We start from the raw sequence: 19024 nt of genomic DNA on the forward strand, positions 1-19024 counted from the left end.
CCGGTTTCGCTTTGCCAGGTTCTGGTGCTACATATACTGCTGGATAATGCACATGGTGTTTATGTGCTCTTAATTGCCAAAGTGATCTGAGCGGGCTCCATGCTTGCCATGGTATGGCGTCTGCACAGAAAAAAGGCGCAGAACGATTGTCTGCCGTTGCTCTGACGGAGGGAGGGGCGACTGACGACATGGCTTACAGGTTTGGCTTACAGGGAATTAAAATCAACAAAGAGGGTGGCTTTACATCAAGGAGAAACAAAAACAACTGTCACACAGAATGGCCCCCTCAAGGATTGAACTCAAAACCCTTGATTTAGCAGGCCAATGCTCAACCCAATGCTCAACCCACTGAGCTAACCCTCCCCCCAGAATTCTGGTGTATTTCTTGTTTTGATCCATTCCATCTATTTTTTACATCTTTGGCTGGCAGCAGATGGTGAAGTAGGACTGCTAGCCATCCTCATCTCCTGCCTACTCGCCATCAGACGGTATAATAGGACTGCCAGCAGGACTAAAGAGAATGACCTGGTCGAGTCACTCCTATTTTAGTCCCTGCGCCCATGTCTTCCCAGGCACTCCTGACCGACCTTACCGAGGTGACCAGGAGCACCTCAGACACGATGATGATGGTTTTCAGGCCTATTGCACCGTCTGCTGCCACAAGGCAATAGGTTGCTGCTGTGTAGCAATGCAGTACCGCGTCTGCCAACACCCAGGAGACGTACGGTGACAGTTAGCTGAGCGGGCTCCATGCTTGCCCTGGTATGGCGTCTGCACAGGTAACTCAGGAAAAAAGGCACAAAACAATTGTCTGCCATTGCTTTCACGGAGGGAGAGAGGGAGGGAGGGCCGGACGACAGGTACCCAGAACCACCTGCAACAATGTTTTTGCCCCATCAGGCATTGGGATCTCAACCCAGAATTCCAATGGGCGGCGGAGACTGCGGGAACTGTGGGATAGCTACCCACAGTGCAACACTCCGGAATTCAACGCTAGCCTCGGTACTGTGGAAGCACTCCACCGAGTTAATGCACTTAATGCACTTAGAGAATTTTGTGTGGGGACATACACAATCGACGAGAAAAAACAGGTTTCAGAGTAGCAGCCGTGTTAGTCTGTATTCGCAAAAAGAAAAGGAGTACTTGTGGCACCTTAGAGACTAACAAATTTATTTGAGCATAAGCTTTCGTGAGCTACAGCTCACTTCAAGACATCCGATGAAGTGAGCTGTAGCTCACGAAAGCTTATGCTCAAATAAATTTGTTAGTCTTTAAGGTGCCACAAGTACTCCTTTTTTTTTAGTGAATAGCTAGTATTCCTAGTAATTACTGTCTGTGATAAATATTCACAAGTGGTGTGTGAGCAGAAGAGCTGGAAAACCACTGTAAAAACCCCAAACTGTAGAATTATGGCCACTAATTCTTGTCAACAGTTTAAACATATTCTTACTGGAACAAAACAAATCAACGATAGTGTAAGAGCCATAAATACTCTGCTGTGCTGAGGTGCAGAAAGAGGGCAGAATTTCACCCAACACTCTGATCCTAAGACTGTACCTCCAAGGCATTCTAGTTCTCATCTCACCAGGGAGCCAGGGCAGGGTTGGTTCCTGCAGCACATTCTCCACTTCCTTATCTCATCCTGCTTTGAATGACTTGAGCAATGGGGTTTCCACCACTTCCTTTGAAGAGGTCTCAGTCCTGTTAATAGATTTAGAGAACGAATGTCTGATGCTGGGTAGATGGTTGTTTCCTGATGGGGTCTTAACTTTTTTTCTCTGAATACTATAAAGCTTTCTTTCATACATGGTGACTTTAGACTGTATCTATTGACATCTTTATCTTAATAAAGTCACATCTTAATACACAGAACCTAAGCTGGTTGATTCCTGGGCACCAAGCTCGACCTCATACAAAGTTTGAGTTCCCCAATGTGCTGGGATGAAATCTTACTCAGTCTCCCTCATTTGTATTGTGCAGCACAGCCCTTGCTTGTCCTCCCATGACCTGGGCCCCAGCTCTGCCAATGCCCCTCAGTCCTCCCCTGCAACCCTCTTGCTGTTCCAGTCCTGGGTTCTCCACACAGCTCTGCCAATGCTCCTCAGTCCTGCCCTGCAGCAGAATCTGCTGTTTCAATCAAAGGCTTCCCACACAGCTTCATCCTATCATAAGAATGGCCATACTGGGTCAAACCAAAGGTCCATAGCCCAGTATCTTGTCTTCTGACAGTGGCCAATGCCAGGTGCCCCAGAGGGAATGAACAGAACAGGTAATCATCAAGTGATCCATCCCCTGGCACCTACTCCCAGGGCTACACACGGGGCTCCTATTTCTTTCAGTCTCATAGGTTTTAAGAATAGTAGATGGATAGATTAGATAGATAGTATAAAGGTTTATTGCAAACAGACCCTAGTATTCAGAGCCAACTATTGTCTCAAATGATGCACCAACTAAAAAGACCCAGGAAATGCTCATACCTCCTAAGTAACACTCATACTGTATAAGGGACACCTAGGGTGGCCATACATCCTGTTTTGGCTTGGACAGTGCCTTTTTTAAGCCCTGTCCTGGCCATCCTGAATTTTTTGGCAAAATTGGGCATTTGTCCTTTGCTTTTGACAACTGATCATCAGTTGGCAAGAGCAAACTGGATGGGAGGGGGCCTTAAACCAGCCCTGTGCAGTGTCCCATTTTCCCTTTGGGAAAATATGGCCACCCTACAGACACCTGATATAAGGAGGCTTGAGCTCCCTGATCAGTCATGTTGGAGCACTGAGGGGGAGTAGGAACCAGTTCCTCATTCCAGATGGAGTTCAAATGTCTAAACTGGCTGAGTCACATGTAACTCTCTCAGGGTACAGGAGGGGAGCAAGTGGATTCAGCAGCTGAGGGAGGTAAGCAGGGCAGTCCTATTCATGGCCAGCAGGAGGAGACTGTTGGTACAGCACCCTAGGTGATCCCACTACCTGCTGTTTCATAGTCATTCTTCAGTACACGCCAGGCATCTCCAGCATCCCCGACACATTTATACCTTGTCCACATGGGGAAGTTAGTGCGCACTAAGCTATAGTGTGACTTTAAAGTGCACTAGCTACTCTGCACTAACTCCCTGTGTGGACACTCTTACTGTGCACCAAGAGTGCCCTCGGGAAGTTTGGCTTGATGCACTTTTAAAGTGTATTAAGCTAGTGTGCAAAGACTTACTCCTGGGACATCCTGTAAGGGGTCTAATGGGGCTGTGTTTCATTCAGGGCTCCCTCCCTAACTGTTCCTTCAGCTAGAGGGGCTTGTTCCCCCCAGTCCTCAAAAGAGGTTGTGGGGCTGAAATCCAGCTCTCAGGAGCCCCACATGGGATCAGATGGATGTCTAGGCCACCCAGTTGGAGGCCCTGTGTCTTCCTTGGGTCCTGGGTCCCCTGCATCTAACCCTCATCTCCTCCAACCACCACCCAACCCAGTACAGCAGCGCCATGGGAGTCAAGATGCCAGTGCTTTCACAGCCAGTGCCTGCTCAGGGGACACCCATGAAGAGGGATTCTCGTCTCAGGGCATAAGGGATAGGGTGAGCAATAGAGCCCAGGGTGGCATTATCTACCCCGGAGAAACCCTAAAGGACCCATAGGAGAGGATGTGTGTCACTATCCACGTCTCAAAAGCCAATCCTGGACTAGAGAGCTATAGGTGGGGTCTAGCGGAAAATTGAGTCAGAGATGGCTTACCCAGCCACTGAGGAGATCCACACAGGGAGGGTCCCACTGACTTTGGGGTAGGGGGGACCATGAGATTCTGTGGGGTGCAGAGGAGGGACGTTCCTTCTCTCTATACCTTTGAGAGGTTCATGTTTGGCTCATTTTAGTTTCACTTCATGTTCCTCTCTCAGTATTTTTCCCCGTGATAAGAAGGCAGCAAACCCTCAGCTTCCCTTTGCGCCCACTCAGTGGGGTTCCTCAAACTCCAGTGCTGCTTGCCAGTCCCAGCAGAGAATTTATATGCTCTTTGTTTGTGTCTGACCACCTCCTCCTCAGCTCAGCATCCCCATGCTGGTGACTACATGTGAAACCTGAAGTCACTGACTAGAGAGTGAGGTCTGGGAGAGGCCATGAGCCCAAAAGGGGAAACCAGTCCCGGAACTACAGGTGACAAGGAGGATTTTATCTCTGCTCTGCTGGGGGATGGATGATGGTAATGACGGCTGGCAAAGGGAATGGCCAAAGACCGATGGAGAAGTCAGAACAATAGAAGAACCTTACAGAAATGGGTGATCCAAGGAGAGAGAGCATGAGATGGAGGTGTGGCGAGGGAAAGGAAGGAGAGAGGGACAAGAACTGGGGGTGAGATGGGAAGGAAATTGGCAGGGGAGAGAGGAGAGAAAAGCCAAAGCAAAGAAGGGGAGCAAGAATGAAATTTGGAAAAGGAAGAAGTGGAACAGAAGCAGTGAAGGAACAGACAGTGAGGAGAGAGAAGAGGAGATCAGTAGAAGAAAACAAAAGACAAAAGAGTAAATGGGGGAGAAGAAAAGATGGTTCCTGTGAGCACACAAGAGGAAAACCTATCAAGTGCCTCCAGGCACTGTGCTAGAAACAGACCCTCCTGCTCCTTTGGCTCTGATCTGTGTGATTGCTGCCTGGTGTATTTCAGCCCCTGCAGAGAAGAGGGGAGGCTGCCCCTGGGTCGTTCCTGTGATCTCCATCCTGATCCTCAGCGTCTGTTTCATCTCCAGCATCCTTGGAGGGTTCTGGCTGCTGCTTATTGAACTGGATTGGAAAGAACAGCAAATAAAATGCAATAAGCAGGGATTGTATGGCTCTCTGGGGGATTGGTTCCCCCCCTCTGTGGGGGGTATTATGAAAGGATCTGTCCTGCTTTTTCCCTCAGCCCTAACTTACAAAAATAAAGAAGTTCCCAGTGAAATGAGTGGCTGGTACATTCAGAACAAGTAAAGGGAAATGCACGTTCACATACCTGTTGATGGATGGTGGAACTCACTGCTGCAGGGGGTCATTGAGTCAGATATAATAACTGGGTTTAAAGAGCGGCTGGATACATTTATGAGGAGCAGTATCATTGGTGCTGCTGCTAGCATGGATAGAGGTACTAGTTGACCCGTTTCAGGGCATGATCTGGTCACTGTGGAGGTCAGGTAGAATCCCCCTTTCCTCCAGTCTGGTATCATACTGCACAATGAGGCACAAGATGTGAGGATGAGCCTTCCTGTGGGGCACTTGGCAAGAGACAGACCAAGAGTCTGTTCTCACCCTCCAGATCCGGTCCCCCTCTCCCACTGGCTAGTGCTGTAATTCTGGTTTTCATCCTGTCCATGTCTATAGTTACCTGGCACTGGGACACTAGGACATGGCACGAAGAGCAAGAGAAACTGTCTTGGCTGCTCCGGTATCTGAAGGAAAAAACTTGTGTCTCAGAGGGTCAGGCAGGGAAAGGTCAGCATGAATGAAAGTCAGCAAAAATGACTCCTCACCATATACAATTCCCTTCCTTTCTGAGACCTGGAATCTGATTTAAACTCCTGTGTAGACTGAAGAGATCCTCACCTTGGGTGGGGCTAGTAACCAAGTGAGATCACACAAACCAGCCAGTTGAGCCCTGCCTTATGTGGATGGGTAAACAGGCAGTAACACAGCAAGAGCTGGAGGGAGTGGTGCTGGAGGCTCAGTAGCAGGTGCTGTTCTCTCTCAGATAGTAAGGATAGTCTATTTTGGGAGAATTTTCCATCGGGAAAATCAAAAGGTTTTGATTTGGGTAATGGCTAAACATTTAGTTTTCTGTTTGCTGGTGCCTTGTTAAAGACTGCAATGATCAGCTCTGCTATTTGAAGTCTGAGTGGTTAATTGCTCCCAGCTGGTGACGAACACAGGTCGTCCTGTGACTATCTCCTTAAGCAGCTCTCTCTGTAGGGGGGGAAAAAGCTGCATGATCAGGTAGACTTCAACTTGAGTGACATATGCTAGAGGTCTCATGCTGCCAAGACTAAGTCTTGGAATATCTAAATATTATAGATGACAATTTCCTGAACTCAAACAGTTTTGCATCCACCATGAGGGAATTCTATATTAAAAAATTTTTCTTGACCAATGAAGAATTGATCACAGCATTAAAGATTAATGGTGATTTAGATACAAATGATCATGACTTGATCAGATTCATAATATGCAAACAGAATAAAGTCAAAACCAGTAATATATATATATATATATATATATATATATATATATATATATATATATATATGTGGTGCTAAAAGAACCAATTTCACAAAGCAATTATGAGCCAAATGCACTGGGAGGAAGAACCTAATCAGGAAAATGTGACTGAAAATTGGGAATTGTTTAAGAACACTTTACTAGATGCCTGAAAAGCCACAATACTACACTCGAGGAAGAAAGTCATATTGGTTAAAATATTTACCTGGTTTGGAGGGGAAGTGAAGGTAGCTATAAAAAATAATATAAAACAAATGAAAGAAAGTGGAAGTTGCAAGTAATGAATATATATATCAGAAACTAGGTGTTAGGGGGCTTTCCCTTCACACACACACACACACACACACACACACACACGGTTCTTGTCACGCAGACAGAAAGCAGAAGATGGGAAGTCTGAAGTGCAGGCAATGCGATGTTTATTGGGGTTAGTTTCAAGAAAGCATATCCATAGCTCTGATCCCACAGAGCCTTGTTTCCCAGTGTCCTTCCCCCCCCTCCCTACACCCCCCTTAGCAGGCATAAATATACCTGTAGTGCATACCCTTTCTTCCACCTCTTACAATTTATGGTCATGTTCCATTTTGGGAGGTTGTGCATCTGGGGGCTTCATCCCACCTTTTTTGTATCCCATGAGAGGAGTAAGGAATGAGGAAAGGGGACAGGTATTTCTTTGGCCTGAGTGTTTCTTATACCTTCCCCTCCCACCCCCTTGCCTCTTCCAACTGGTTGCTTGACCTTGCCTTGAGATAGGAGTCGAGGCAGTCTTCAAGTGTGCGCTCATATATTGTACTCCCACCATACCCAGTAACACTTTTGCTCTATCCCTTATCTTTCTCATTATACTAACAAACCCATCTGGCTGGGCAGAAGCAACACACAGTATCGTTGGTCACACATATTAGTAAGGATGTAAGTGTATCAAAAAATCAAACTGGCAAACAAGACCCAAAATTCTATCTCAGGCAAATATATAGGCCTGAATCACTAACACTTCTAACACTAGGAATTATAGAAAATTGATAACAGAAGCAAAGGGACACAAGGGGAAATTTATGGCCAGCAGAGTTAAGGACTATAAGTAGTTTAAATATATTGGGAAGCCTAACAATGGTATTGTACCTTTACTAGATGGAAATGGTAGTTATCAAAATAATGCAGAACAGACTGTTTATTGAACATTTCTGTTCTGTATTTTGAGGGAAAAACAGATGATGCAGTCATATCCTATATCATATCCATTCCACTAATAACTCAGGTGAATGTTAACCAGCAGCTACTAAAATTGGACATTGTAAAATCAGCAGATCCAGATAACTTGCATCCAAGAGTCTTAGAAGAGTTGGCAGAGAAACTTGCTGGACTGTTAATGATGACTTTCAATAAGTCAGTGAAACACCAGAGAAGTTTTAGAAGACTGGAAGAAAGCTAATGTTGTGCCAATATTTTAAAAGTGTAAATGGGATGACCTGTCTAATTATATGCCTGTCAGTCTGACTTTAATTCCAGGCAAAATAATGGAGCAGCTGAGAGAGGAATTGATTAATACGGAACTAAAGGTGGCATAGGCACTGACTTCCTAATTTTCCCAGGGGTGCTCGATTCCAGCTTTGCCACAGGCCCCGCCCCCACTCCACCTCTTTCTCCAAGACCCCACCCCACCTCTTCCCACCCCCTCCCTCCAGCACCTGCACGCTGCTATACAGCTGATCTGCAATGAGCAGGAGGTGCTGGGAGGGAGGGGGAGGAGCTGATTGGCGGGGCCGCTGGTGACTGCTGAGCACCCACTACTGTTTTCCCATGGGTGCTCCAGCCTCAGATCACCCACGGAGTCAGAGCCTATGAAAGGTGGGTTATAAAGTTAATGACAAGCAACATGAGTTTATGGAAAATAAATCCTGTCAAACTAGATATTACTTCTTGTGAGATTACAAGTTTAGGTGATAAAGGTAATAGCGTTGATGTAATATACATAAATTTTGAGAGGCATTTAACTTGGTACTGCATGACGTTTTGATTAATAAACTTGATCAATATATTTAATATGACACATATTAAATAAATTAAAAACTGGCTAACTGATAGGTCTCAAAATGTAATTGTAAAGGGATCATTGAACAGGTGTTTTTCCAGTGGGATCCTGCAGGATCAGTTCTTGGTGCTACGCTATTTAAAATTTTTATTAATGACCTGGAAGAAAACATAAAATCATCACCAATCAAGTTTGCAGATGACACAAAAAATGGGGGGAGTGGTAAATAATGAAGAGGACAAGTCACTGATTCAGAGCAATCTGGATTGCTTGGTAAACTGGGCACAAGCAAATAATATGTGTTTCAATAAGGCTAAATGTACATGTATACATCTAGGAAAAAAGAATCGGGGACTCTATCCTGGGATGCAGTAACTCTGAAAAAGATTTGAACATGTGCTCTCAGTACAACACTGTGGCCAAAAAAGATAATGCAATCCTGAGGTGCATAAACAGGGGACTCTTGAATAGGAGTAGAGAGGTGATTTTACCTCCATATTTAGCACTGGTGAGACTGCTGCTGAAATACTGTGTCCAGTTCCAGTGTCAACGAAGATGTTGATAAATTGAAGGGATTCAGAGAAGAGCCAAGAGAATGATTAAAGAATTGGAAAACATGCCTTATAGTGATGGACTCAAGGAGCTCAACCTATTCAGTTTAACAACGAGCAGGTTAAGGAATGACTTGATTACAGTCTATAAGTATCTTCATGAGGAACAAACATTTAACAATGGGCTCTACAATCTAGCAGACAAAAGTATAATAAGGCTGGAAGATGAAACTAGACAAACTCAGAGTGTAAATAAGGCATATATTTTTAACAGTGAGGATAATTAACTATTGGAACAATTTAACAAGGATTCTGGTCGAGTCCCCATTACTGACCATTTTTAAATGAAGATTGGATGTTTCTCTAAAGGACATATGTTTGGGGAAATTCTATGGTCAGTGTGATACAAGAGGTCGGACTAGATGATCACAATAGTCTCTTCTGGCCTTGAAATCTATGAAAAAACAGTTTCAATTGAAAATGTCAAAATGAAATGTTTGGTATTTCTGAATCAAAATATTTCAGAACTTTTTGTTCCTCAAAGTTTCAATATTTTGACTATTCATCCTGAGTCAGGATAAAAAGAAATGTCAACATAGTGGCATTTCCCTACGGCTGAAAATTCATTTTCTCTCTCTCTCTCTCTCTTTTTTTATTTTATTTGCTGTTTCTTTTTTACCTCTCTAAAAAAATTATTTTTTAACATCTAATTCTTGTAATTTATGCAGCCTTAACTCCAACACACATACAAGGAGAGTTGTATAAAACAATTCAATTAACCGAAAATGATACATGTCTAAAATAAAATTGAAGTAAAACTGAAAACAAAAAGTTGTTTTTATTTGAAAAATCAAACTCTTCCATTTGGAAAAAATTGTAATGAAAAGTTTCATTTTTTTCAGAATTTGTTTTCTTTTTGACCAAAACAATCTGGTGGATTTGACACAAATTCACTAAATGTTTTGCAAAAAGAAAAGGAGTACTTGTGGCACCTTAGAGACTAACAAATTTATTTGAGCATAAACTTTCGTGAGCTACAGCTCACTTCATTGGATGCATTTGGTGGAAAATACAGTGGGGAGATTTATATACACACACAGAGAACATGAAACAATGGGTTTTATCATACACACTGTAAGGAGAGTGATCACTTAAGATGAGCCATCACCAGCAGCGGGGGGGGGGGGGGGGAACCTTTCATGGTGACAAGCAAGGTAGGCCATTTCCAGCAGTTAACAAGAACATCTGAGGAACCGTGGGGGGTGGGGTGGGGGGGAGAAATAACATGGGGAAATAGTTTTACTTTGTATAATGACTCATCCATTCCCAGTCTCTATTCAAGCCTAAGTTAATTGTACCCAGTTTGCAAATTAATTCCAATTCAGCAGTCTCTACGGAGTCTGTTTTTGAAGTTTTTTTGTTGAAGGATAGCCACCCTCAGGTCTGTAATCAAGTGACTGGAGAGATTGAAGTGTTCTCCGACTGGTTTTTGAATGTTATAATTCTTGACGTCTGATTTGTGTCCATTTATTCTTTTACGTAGAGATTGTCCAGTTTGACCAATGTACATGGCAGAGGGGCATTGCTGGCACATGATGGCATATATCACATTGGTAGATGTGCAGGTGAACGAGCCTCTGATAGTGTGGCTGATGTGATTAGGCCCTGTGATGGTGTCCCCTGAATAGATATGTGGACAGAATTGGCAACAGGCTTTGTTGCAAGGATAGGTTTCTGGGTTAGTGGTTCTGTTGTGCGGTGTGTGGTTGCTGGTGAGTATTTGCTTCAGGTTGGGGGGCTGTCTGTAAGCAAGGACTGGCCTGTCTCCCAAGATCTGTGAGAGTGATGGGTCATCCTTCAGGATAGGTTGTAGATCCTTGATGATGCGTTGGAGAGGTTTTCCTAATGTGGTGATGGCTAGTGGCATTCTGTTATTTTCTTTGTTGGGCCTGTCCTGTAGTAGGTGACTTCTGGGTACTCTTCTGGCTCTGTCAATCTGTTTCTTCACTTCAGCAGGGTGGGTATTGTAGTTGTAAGAATGCATGATAGAGACCTTGTAGGTGTTTGTCTCTGTCTGAGGGGTTGGAGCAAATGCGGTTATATCGTAGAGCTTGGCTGTAGACAATGGATCGTGTGGTATGATCTGGATGAAAGCTAGAGGCATGTAGGTAGGAATAGCGGTCAGTAGGTTTCCGATATAGGGTGGTGTTTATGTGACCATCGCATATTAGCACCGTAGTGTCCAGGAAGTGGATCTCTTGTGTGGACTGGTCCAGGCTGAGGTTGATGGTGGGATGGAAATTGTTGAAATCATGGTGGACTTCCTCAAGGGCTTCTTTTCCATGGGTCCAGATGATGAAGATGTCATCAATGTAGCGCAAGTAGAGTAGGGGCATTAGGGGATGAGAGCTGAGGAAGCGTTGTTCTAAGTCAGCCATAAAAATGTTGGCATTCTGTGAGACCATGCGGGTACCCATCGCAGTGCCGCTGATTTGAAGGTATACATTGTCCCCAAATGTGAAATAGTTATGGGTGAGGACAAAGTCACAAAGTTCAGCCACCAGGTTAGCCGTGACAGTATCGGGGATACTGTTCCTGATGGCTTGTAGTCCATCTTTGTGTGGAATGTTGGTGTAGAGGGCTTCTACATCCATAGTGGCTAGGATGGTCTTTTTAGGAAGATCACCAATGGATTGTAGTTTCCTCAGGAAGTCAGTGGTGTCTCGAAGATAGCTGGGAGTGCTGGTAACGTAGGGCCTGAGGAGGGAGTCTACATAGCCAGACAATCCTGCTGTCAGGGTGCCAATGCCTGAGATGATGGGGCATCCAGGATTTCCAGGTTTATGGATCTTGGGTAGCAGATAGAATACCCCAGGTCGGGGTTCTAGGGGTGTGTCTGTGTGGATTTGTTCTTGTGCTTTTTCAGGGAGTTTCTTGAGCAAATGCTGTAGTTTCTTTTGGTAACTCTCAGTGGGATCAGAGGGTAATGGCTTGTAGAAAGTGGTGTTGGAGAGCTGCCTAGTGGCCTCTTGTTCATAATCCAACCTATTCATGATGACGACAGCACCTCCTTTGTCAGCCTTATTGATTATGATGTCAGAGTTGTTTCTGAGGCTGTGGATGGCATTGTGTTCTGGTTGTTTTGGTTGGCCCAAATCTGCATTTTTTTTTTTTTGGTGAAAAAATTTCATTCAAAAAACTTTGCCCAACTCTATACACAAGAGGAAGAAAGATGTTAAAAGTGTTTTCTTTTTTCTGAGAATTCCAAAAAGAGAGCAATAACTTAAAAGTGTAGCTCCTTCTTTTAAGAATTTTCCCACAGAAACAATAAGGGTGAAATCCAGGGCCTATTGAAGTCAATAAGAATCTTGCCATTCAGTTTAATAAAACCAGCATTTCACCCTACGTGCCTAAATATTTCATCTAAATCTGTGGTGATAATCTGATTTCCTCTAAGGCCCAAAATAAAATAAAATAAAATGTGTCATTAAACTTTAACAGTGACCTCTGACCTTCATGTATCAACAGATCAGCCCTTCTGACTTTTGGACATTCCATGCATTTGGGAAGTTATTCTGCCTTAATGTTGCTGTGATCACTGTTAAGGTTTTGTGTTGGGTGCAAGTTTGATGAAGCTGGGGTACGTATTGCTTTTCAGTATCTGTTTGCGATGGAAGCAAAAGCCTTATGGAGTACTGGAGTATGTTACAGACAACATGAAACAGGAAAGAAATGCAGGAAACCTTGCTGTTAACTTATTTCCATGCTTTTGAGGTTCTAAGATGATGGGTGGGGTGTATCTTGATGCAGCCTTAACTGTCACTAAACAAAGCTATGTCTTGTATCGATATGTAAATTGCTCACATACCTTGTTGCCAAGCGTAGTCATCAAAACCTTACAGTTGATGAATCTCCAAAATAGATTTTATACAACGTAGTTATATTTTCGACATTAGAGCAAGTCAGATTATATAGAAATAAATGTGAAAAAAATATTCCAAGAGTTACTGTTTTAACAAGACTTTTTTTTTAAAAGTTCAATTCATCCTAGTAAGATACAGTTCTCTTCGGATTTAGTAGGTTGGGGGAAAACTCTCCCATGTATGTATGTCAGAGTTCAGGATGTATGATAGTTTGTACAAGAAAGAAACACTGGTTAAATATTTTCTTTTCGTCAAAGAAAATCTCAATGCAAAGGCATATGTTAAAAGCACATTTAACATATGCATCTTTCTTATATGCATGTTGGAGTTAAGGCTGACTGGTAGTTTATGAAGCCATGGATGTGAACAATGTGCAGTGGAAGGAGGATAGGAATTGGTAAAAGTTGTAAAGTTTTCTGTTGGTGTCAGTAGAGAAACGGAAGTATGGTTGTTGACCTGAAAGGGTTTATTTTCTAGCTTTTCACAGTGTGAAGAAATTGTTGTTAAAGTAAAACAGTACAATCATAAATAACAAAAAACTAAGATTTTTCTGTGTGAATTTTCCTATTTTTAAAAGCAACCGTGTAAACTGGACATCAGAAATAAAAAGTAAATACATTGCCTTACAAAGAACAATGCCAACATACTCAAGAACACAGTGGCTGCAGTGAGTGGTCAGCTATGGAGAAATGTTGACATTCAATTAAATGCAGTCACTGCAACTTGGAAAATGTGTTGCCACACATAAAAGACATAGTAGGGCAATGTGTGGTAAAGAATGTCCTCCTCAATTAATGTGGCACTTCCATATTAACAATGCTGAAGCCAATGTTCACATTAGAATCTACATATGATGGCATATGATGAATCTTCTTCCATGTATATATATATATATATATATATATATATATATATATATATATATATATATATATATATGTCTAGCAACATAGGTTGCTGGCTAATACACACTGTCATATCTTTACTGCAGTGCTTCCAAATTGGCACAGCACACATCAGTTATGAAACGAAAAATATTTTTCTCTGAAATTCCAAAATGGAAAAATATATAAATGGTATTTGTGTAAAGTATAGATAGACACGGGAAGGATATCTCTATGGGAAGTTTATTCTAGATTCTTTCATGTATACTCTTAAAAAAGTGAGACACTGGGGCTCCAATAACAAAACACATTCATTTCTATATCCAAAATATTGTTAAATACAGTTACTCTCTTACAGATTCCATTTAGACAGAAAATTAAAAGCCCTGCTACACTCTATTTTATGTGTTCCAGTTTTTTTGTATAGTAAAATATTTAGCAGATATTCCTATTCTTTTCCCATTAAATACAAATTTCTGATGCAACCTCAACTATGGTTTCATTACTGACCCACCATAATATCACAAATTAGAGACAGTCAGGAGAGAGGGCAGTTGTGGAAGACTGACTGAAAGGAATGAGTTTTCAGGAGTGATTTGAGGCAGGAGCACATGGGGTCGAGGAGGATATTCCAGGTATCAAGGGCATAGTGAGAAAAGGTGCAGAGTTGCTTGTGGAAGGACAGAAGAGCAAAGAGATAAGCTGAAATGGGTGAACACAGGAGCAGGAGGCAACTATAGATGAGATGGGTCAAAGCTCTGAAGGATCTTGAAGGTGAGGTGAGTGTTTTGAATCTGACACAAAAGAAGAACAAAAGCCAATGAAGAGACTCAGGTGGGGAGGGATCAGGAGATGAAATGGCAGCAGCAAGCTGGATGGATTTGAGGGCATAATATGAAACCTGGAGATGTTACAGAGGGGTAGGTGCAGCAGTCAAGATTAGAGAGAGATGACCAAGGCATGGGCTGAGGAATTGGCAGTAGGGATGGAGAGAGAGGGAGGAAAGGACTGGCAGTGTTGGGCAAGCACCTGGATGTGAGGATAAAGAAGAGAGAGAGACAGAGGGGTCAAATATGACACAGAGGTTGCAAGCCTAAGTGGCTGAGAGGATGGTGAAATAGTTGTCAATGATATAGAAAGGAGCAGAAGAGGGTTTCACTGTGGGAGCTCTGGGTCAAATGGAGAGAGGTGGAATTGAATGGAGGGTATAATTTTTGTACCAACATAGCAAAGACAACATATGAAGCCATTTGGGTTGATGAGGTCATCTATGGGGAAGGGTGTAGATTGAGAAGAGAATGAGACCAGTGATGGATCCATGAATGAAATGGATAGAAGGGGAGAAAGTGAAGGAGGAGACACTAAGGGAGAGGCTGCTGGAGCAAGCACAGAAGTAGGAGGGGTGTAGTTGAGCACAGAATTGGTTATTGTGCATTATCCGTCTACAAGTATATAGAGGGAGAAAGCACCAAAGTGGGGAAGGAATTGATTGGGAAAGGTTTTAGAGGGGAAATTTTAGTATAAAGAGGAAGAAGAAGTAGTAGAAAAAAATCCCAGTCTGGAGGTGATGAATCATCACCTGAGTCATCATAGAAATGTAGGTCTTGAAGGGAACTTGAGAGGTCATCTAGTTCACTCCCCTGCACTAAGGCAAGACTAAGTATTATCTAGATCATCCCTGATAGGCGTTCATCTGCCCTAATCTTTAAAACTTCCAGTGACAGAGATTCCACAACCCGCCTAGCCTAGGCAATTTGTTCCAGTGCTTAACTACCGTGGCAGCTAGGAAGCTTTTCCTAATGTCTAACCTAAATCTCTCTTGCTGCAACTTAAGCCCAGTACTTCTTGTCCTGTCCTCAATGCGTAAGGAGAACAATTTATCACCCTCCACTTTATAACAACCTTTCACATACAGTACTGAAGACTGTTATCATGTGTTCCCTCAGTCTTCTCTCCAGACTAAACAAACCTAATTATTTCAATTTTTCCTCATAAGTCGTGTTTTCAAACGTTCTCAAACGTTGGTATTGGTGAGCCCTTTCACATAGCAAGCCTCTGAGTGTGACCCCCTTTATAAATTAAAACCACATTTTTTATATTAAACACTATTATGCTGGAGGCAAAGTGAGGTTTGGGGGTGGAGGCTGACAGCTCATGACCCCCACATAATAACCTCATGACCCCCTGAAGGGTCACGACCCCCAGTTTGAGAACCCCTGTTTTAGACCTTTAATCATTTTTGTTGCTCTCCTCTGGACTTCGTCCAATTTGTCCACATCTTTCTCAAAGTGGGGTGCCCAGAACTGGACACAATACTCCAGCTGAGGTCTTATCAGTGCAGACTAGAGTGGAAGAATTATTCCTCATGTCTTGCTTACAACAATTCTGCTAAAACATCCCAGAATGATGTTTGCTTTTTTGCAGCAGTCTTATATGGTTAACTTATATTTAGTTTGTGATCCATTATAACCCCCAGATCCTTTTATGCAGTACTCTTTCCTAGGCAGTCATTTCCCATTTTGTGTATGTATGCAACTGTTTATTCCTTCCTGAGTGTACTACTTTGCATTTCTCCTATTGAATTTGATCTTATTTATTACAGACCAATTCTTCACTTTATCGAGATCATTTTGAATTTTAATTCTGTCCCCAAAGCACTTGCTCCTCCCAGCTTGGTATCATCTGCAAACTCTGTAAGTGTACTTTCTATGCCATCATCCAAATCACTGATGAAGATATTGAATAGAACCAGACCCAGGACAGATCCCTGTGGGACCCCACTTTATATGCCTTTATAGCTTGACTGTGAACCACTGATAACTACTGTCTGATTATGGTTTTGCAATGAGTTATGCATCCATCTTATAGTAGGTTCATCAAGGCTGTATTTTTTCTAGTTTGTTTATGAGACGGTCCTGTGAAACAGTATCAAAAACCTTCTTAAAGTTGAGATATATCACAAATACTGCTTGTCCATATTAAAAAGGCTTGTTACCCTGTCAAAGAAGGATATTAGGCTGGTTTGACATGATTTTTTCTGGACAAAACCATGCTGACTCTTTTTTATCACCTTATCTTCTAGGTGCTTACAAATTGATTATTTGTTCCATTATCTTTTCAGGAACTGAAGTTAAGCTGACTAGTCTATAATTCCCTGGGTTGTCCTTATTCCCCTTTTTATAGATGCCATTTTATTTGCCATTTTCCAGTCCTCTGGGGTCTCCCCAATCCTTCAAAAGTTCTCAAAGATAATCACTAGTGGCTCAGAGATCTCTTCAGCCAAGTTTTTAAGTATTCTACAGTGTATTTCATCAGGCCCTGCTGACTTGAAGACATCTAACTTGTCTAGTAAATTTTAACTTGTTCTTTCCCTAGTTTAGCCTGATACCCTACCCCATTTACACTGATTTTCACTATGTTAGTAGTCAGATCATTGCTGATCTTTTTGGCAAAAACTGAAACAAAAAAGGCAGTTAATGCTTTGATCATTATTGTATTTTCTGATGTCTTTCCCTCCTCAATGGGTAATGGGCCTACTCTATCCTTCGCTTTCCTCTTGCTTCTAATACTTAGAATGTTTTCTTGTACACTTTATGTCTGTAGCTAGTTTAATCTCATTTTGTGCCTTGGCCTTTTTAATTTTGCCCCTGCATTCTTGTGTTGTTTGTTTATATTCATCCTTTGTAATTTGCCCTAGTTTCCACGTTCTGTATGACTTTCTTTTTTGAGTTTCAGGTCACTGAATATTGAAGGCATCTGTTAGTCTGAGGGTATGTCTACACTATGAAATTAGGTCGAATTTATAGAAATCGGTTTTGTAGAAAGCGTTTTTATACAGTCGAGTGTGTGTGTCTCAACACAAATGCTCTAAGTGCATGTAGTCGGCGGACTGTGTCCACAGTAACGAGGCAACAGTCGACTTCTGGAGCTTTGCACTGTGGGTAGCTGTCCCACAGTTCCCGCAGTCTCCGCCGCCCATTTGAATTCTGGGTAGAAATTCCAGTGCCTGATGGGGCTAAAACATTGTCACGGATGGTTCTGGGTACATATCGTCAGGACCCCGTTCCCTCCCTGCCTCCGAAAAGCAAGGGCAGAAAATTGTTTTGCGCCTTTTTGCTTGAGTTACCTGTGCAGACACCATAGCACGGCATGGAGCCCGCTCAGCTAACCGTCACCGTATGTCTCCTGGGTGCTGGCGGACATGGTACTGCATTGCTACACAGCAGCAGTTTATTGCCTTTTGGCAGCAGACAGTGCAGTATGACTAGTAGCCGTCGTCAACATAGTCCTGGGTGCTCTTTTAACCAGGTACCTGGGAAAACATGGGAGTGACTCAGCCAGGTCATTTCCCTTGTTTCGTCTCATGGCGACTGAGTCCTACCAGCAGTGCACTGTCTTTTAATCTGCAGCTAGCAGAAGACGATGGCCAGTAGTCATACTGCACCGTCTTCTGCCGAGCACCCAGGAGGTGATGATGGCTAGCGGTCATACTGCATAGTCTGCTGCCAGCATGATGTATAAAGATAGATGAAGTGGCTCAAAACAAGAAATAGACCAGATTTGTTTTGTATTCATTTTCTCCTCCCTCCCTCCCTCTGTGAAATCAACAGCCTGCTAAACCCAGTTTTGAGTTCTATCCTTGAGGTTTTGAGTTCTATCCCTGAGGTAGCCATTCAATTTCTCGCAAAGCCACCCCCTTTGTTGATTTTAATTCCCTGTAAGCCAACCCTGTAAGCCATGTCGTCAGTCGCCCCTCCCTCTGTCAGGGCAACAGCAGACGATCGTTCCACGCCTTTTTTCTGTGCAGACGCCATACCACGGCAAGCATGGAGCCCGCTCAGATCACTTTGGCAATTAGGAGAACATTAAACACCACACACATTATCCAGCAGTATATACAGCACCAGAACCTGGCAAAGCAAAACTGAGCGAGTAGGCGACCTCAGCGCGGTGACGAGAGTGATGAGGACATGGACACAGACTTCTCTCAAAGCACAGGCCCTGCCAATGTGGGCATCAAGGTGCTAATGGGGCAGGTTCATGCGGTGGAATGCCGATTCTGGGCTCAGGAAACAAGCACAGACTGGTGGAACCGCATAGTGTTGCAGGTCTGGGATGATTCCCAGTGGCTGTGAAAATTTCACATGCGTAAGGGCACTTTCACTGAACTTTGTGACTTGCTTTGCCCTGCCCTGAGGCGCAAGAATACCAAGATGAGAGCAGCCTTCACAGTTGAGAAGCGAGTGGCAATAGCCCTGTGGAAGCTTGCAATGCCAGACAGCTACCGGTCAGTTGGGAATCAATTAGGAGTGGGCAAATCTACTGTGGGGGCTGCTGTGATGCAAGTAGCCAACGCAATCACTGAGCTGCTGATATCAAGGGTAGTGACCCTGGGAAATGTGCAGGTCATAGTGGAT

At 43.2% G+C, this 19024-nt stretch overlaps 1 protein-coding gene across 3 annotated transcripts in view; it reads left to right on the top strand.

Annotated features, from left to right (window-relative positions):
• Positions 1-256: 256 nt before the first annotated feature.
• LOC119854830 (C-type lectin domain family 4 member E-like) overlaps positions 257-19024 on the top strand; it is a 58260-nt gene continuing 39492 nt past the window's right edge. The window contains exons 1-5 of one of the 3 annotated variants that reach the window (XM_043514368.1): positions 257-267; positions 4030-4135; positions 4519-4521; positions 4638-4724; positions 5324-5437. In XM_043514368.1, the coding sequence (XP_043370303.1) occupies positions 4099-4135; positions 4519-4521; positions 4638-4724; positions 5324-5437 (241 nt within the window). In that variant the 5' untranslated portion in view covers positions 257-267; positions 4030-4098. Of the gene's footprint in view, positions 268-3815; positions 4136-4518; positions 4522-4637; positions 4725-5323; positions 5438-19024 lie in introns of those variants that run through there. The other 2 variants (XM_043514364.1, XM_043514377.1) reach the window with 2 other exon arrangements.

Source organism: Dermochelys coriacea, chromosome 1 (genome assembly GCF_009764565.3).
Source record: "Dermochelys coriacea isolate rDerCor1 chromosome 1, rDerCor1.pri.v4, whole genome shotgun sequence".
In the NCBI taxonomy this organism is placed as follows: Eukaryota; Metazoa; Chordata; order Testudines; family Dermochelyidae; genus Dermochelys; species Dermochelys coriacea.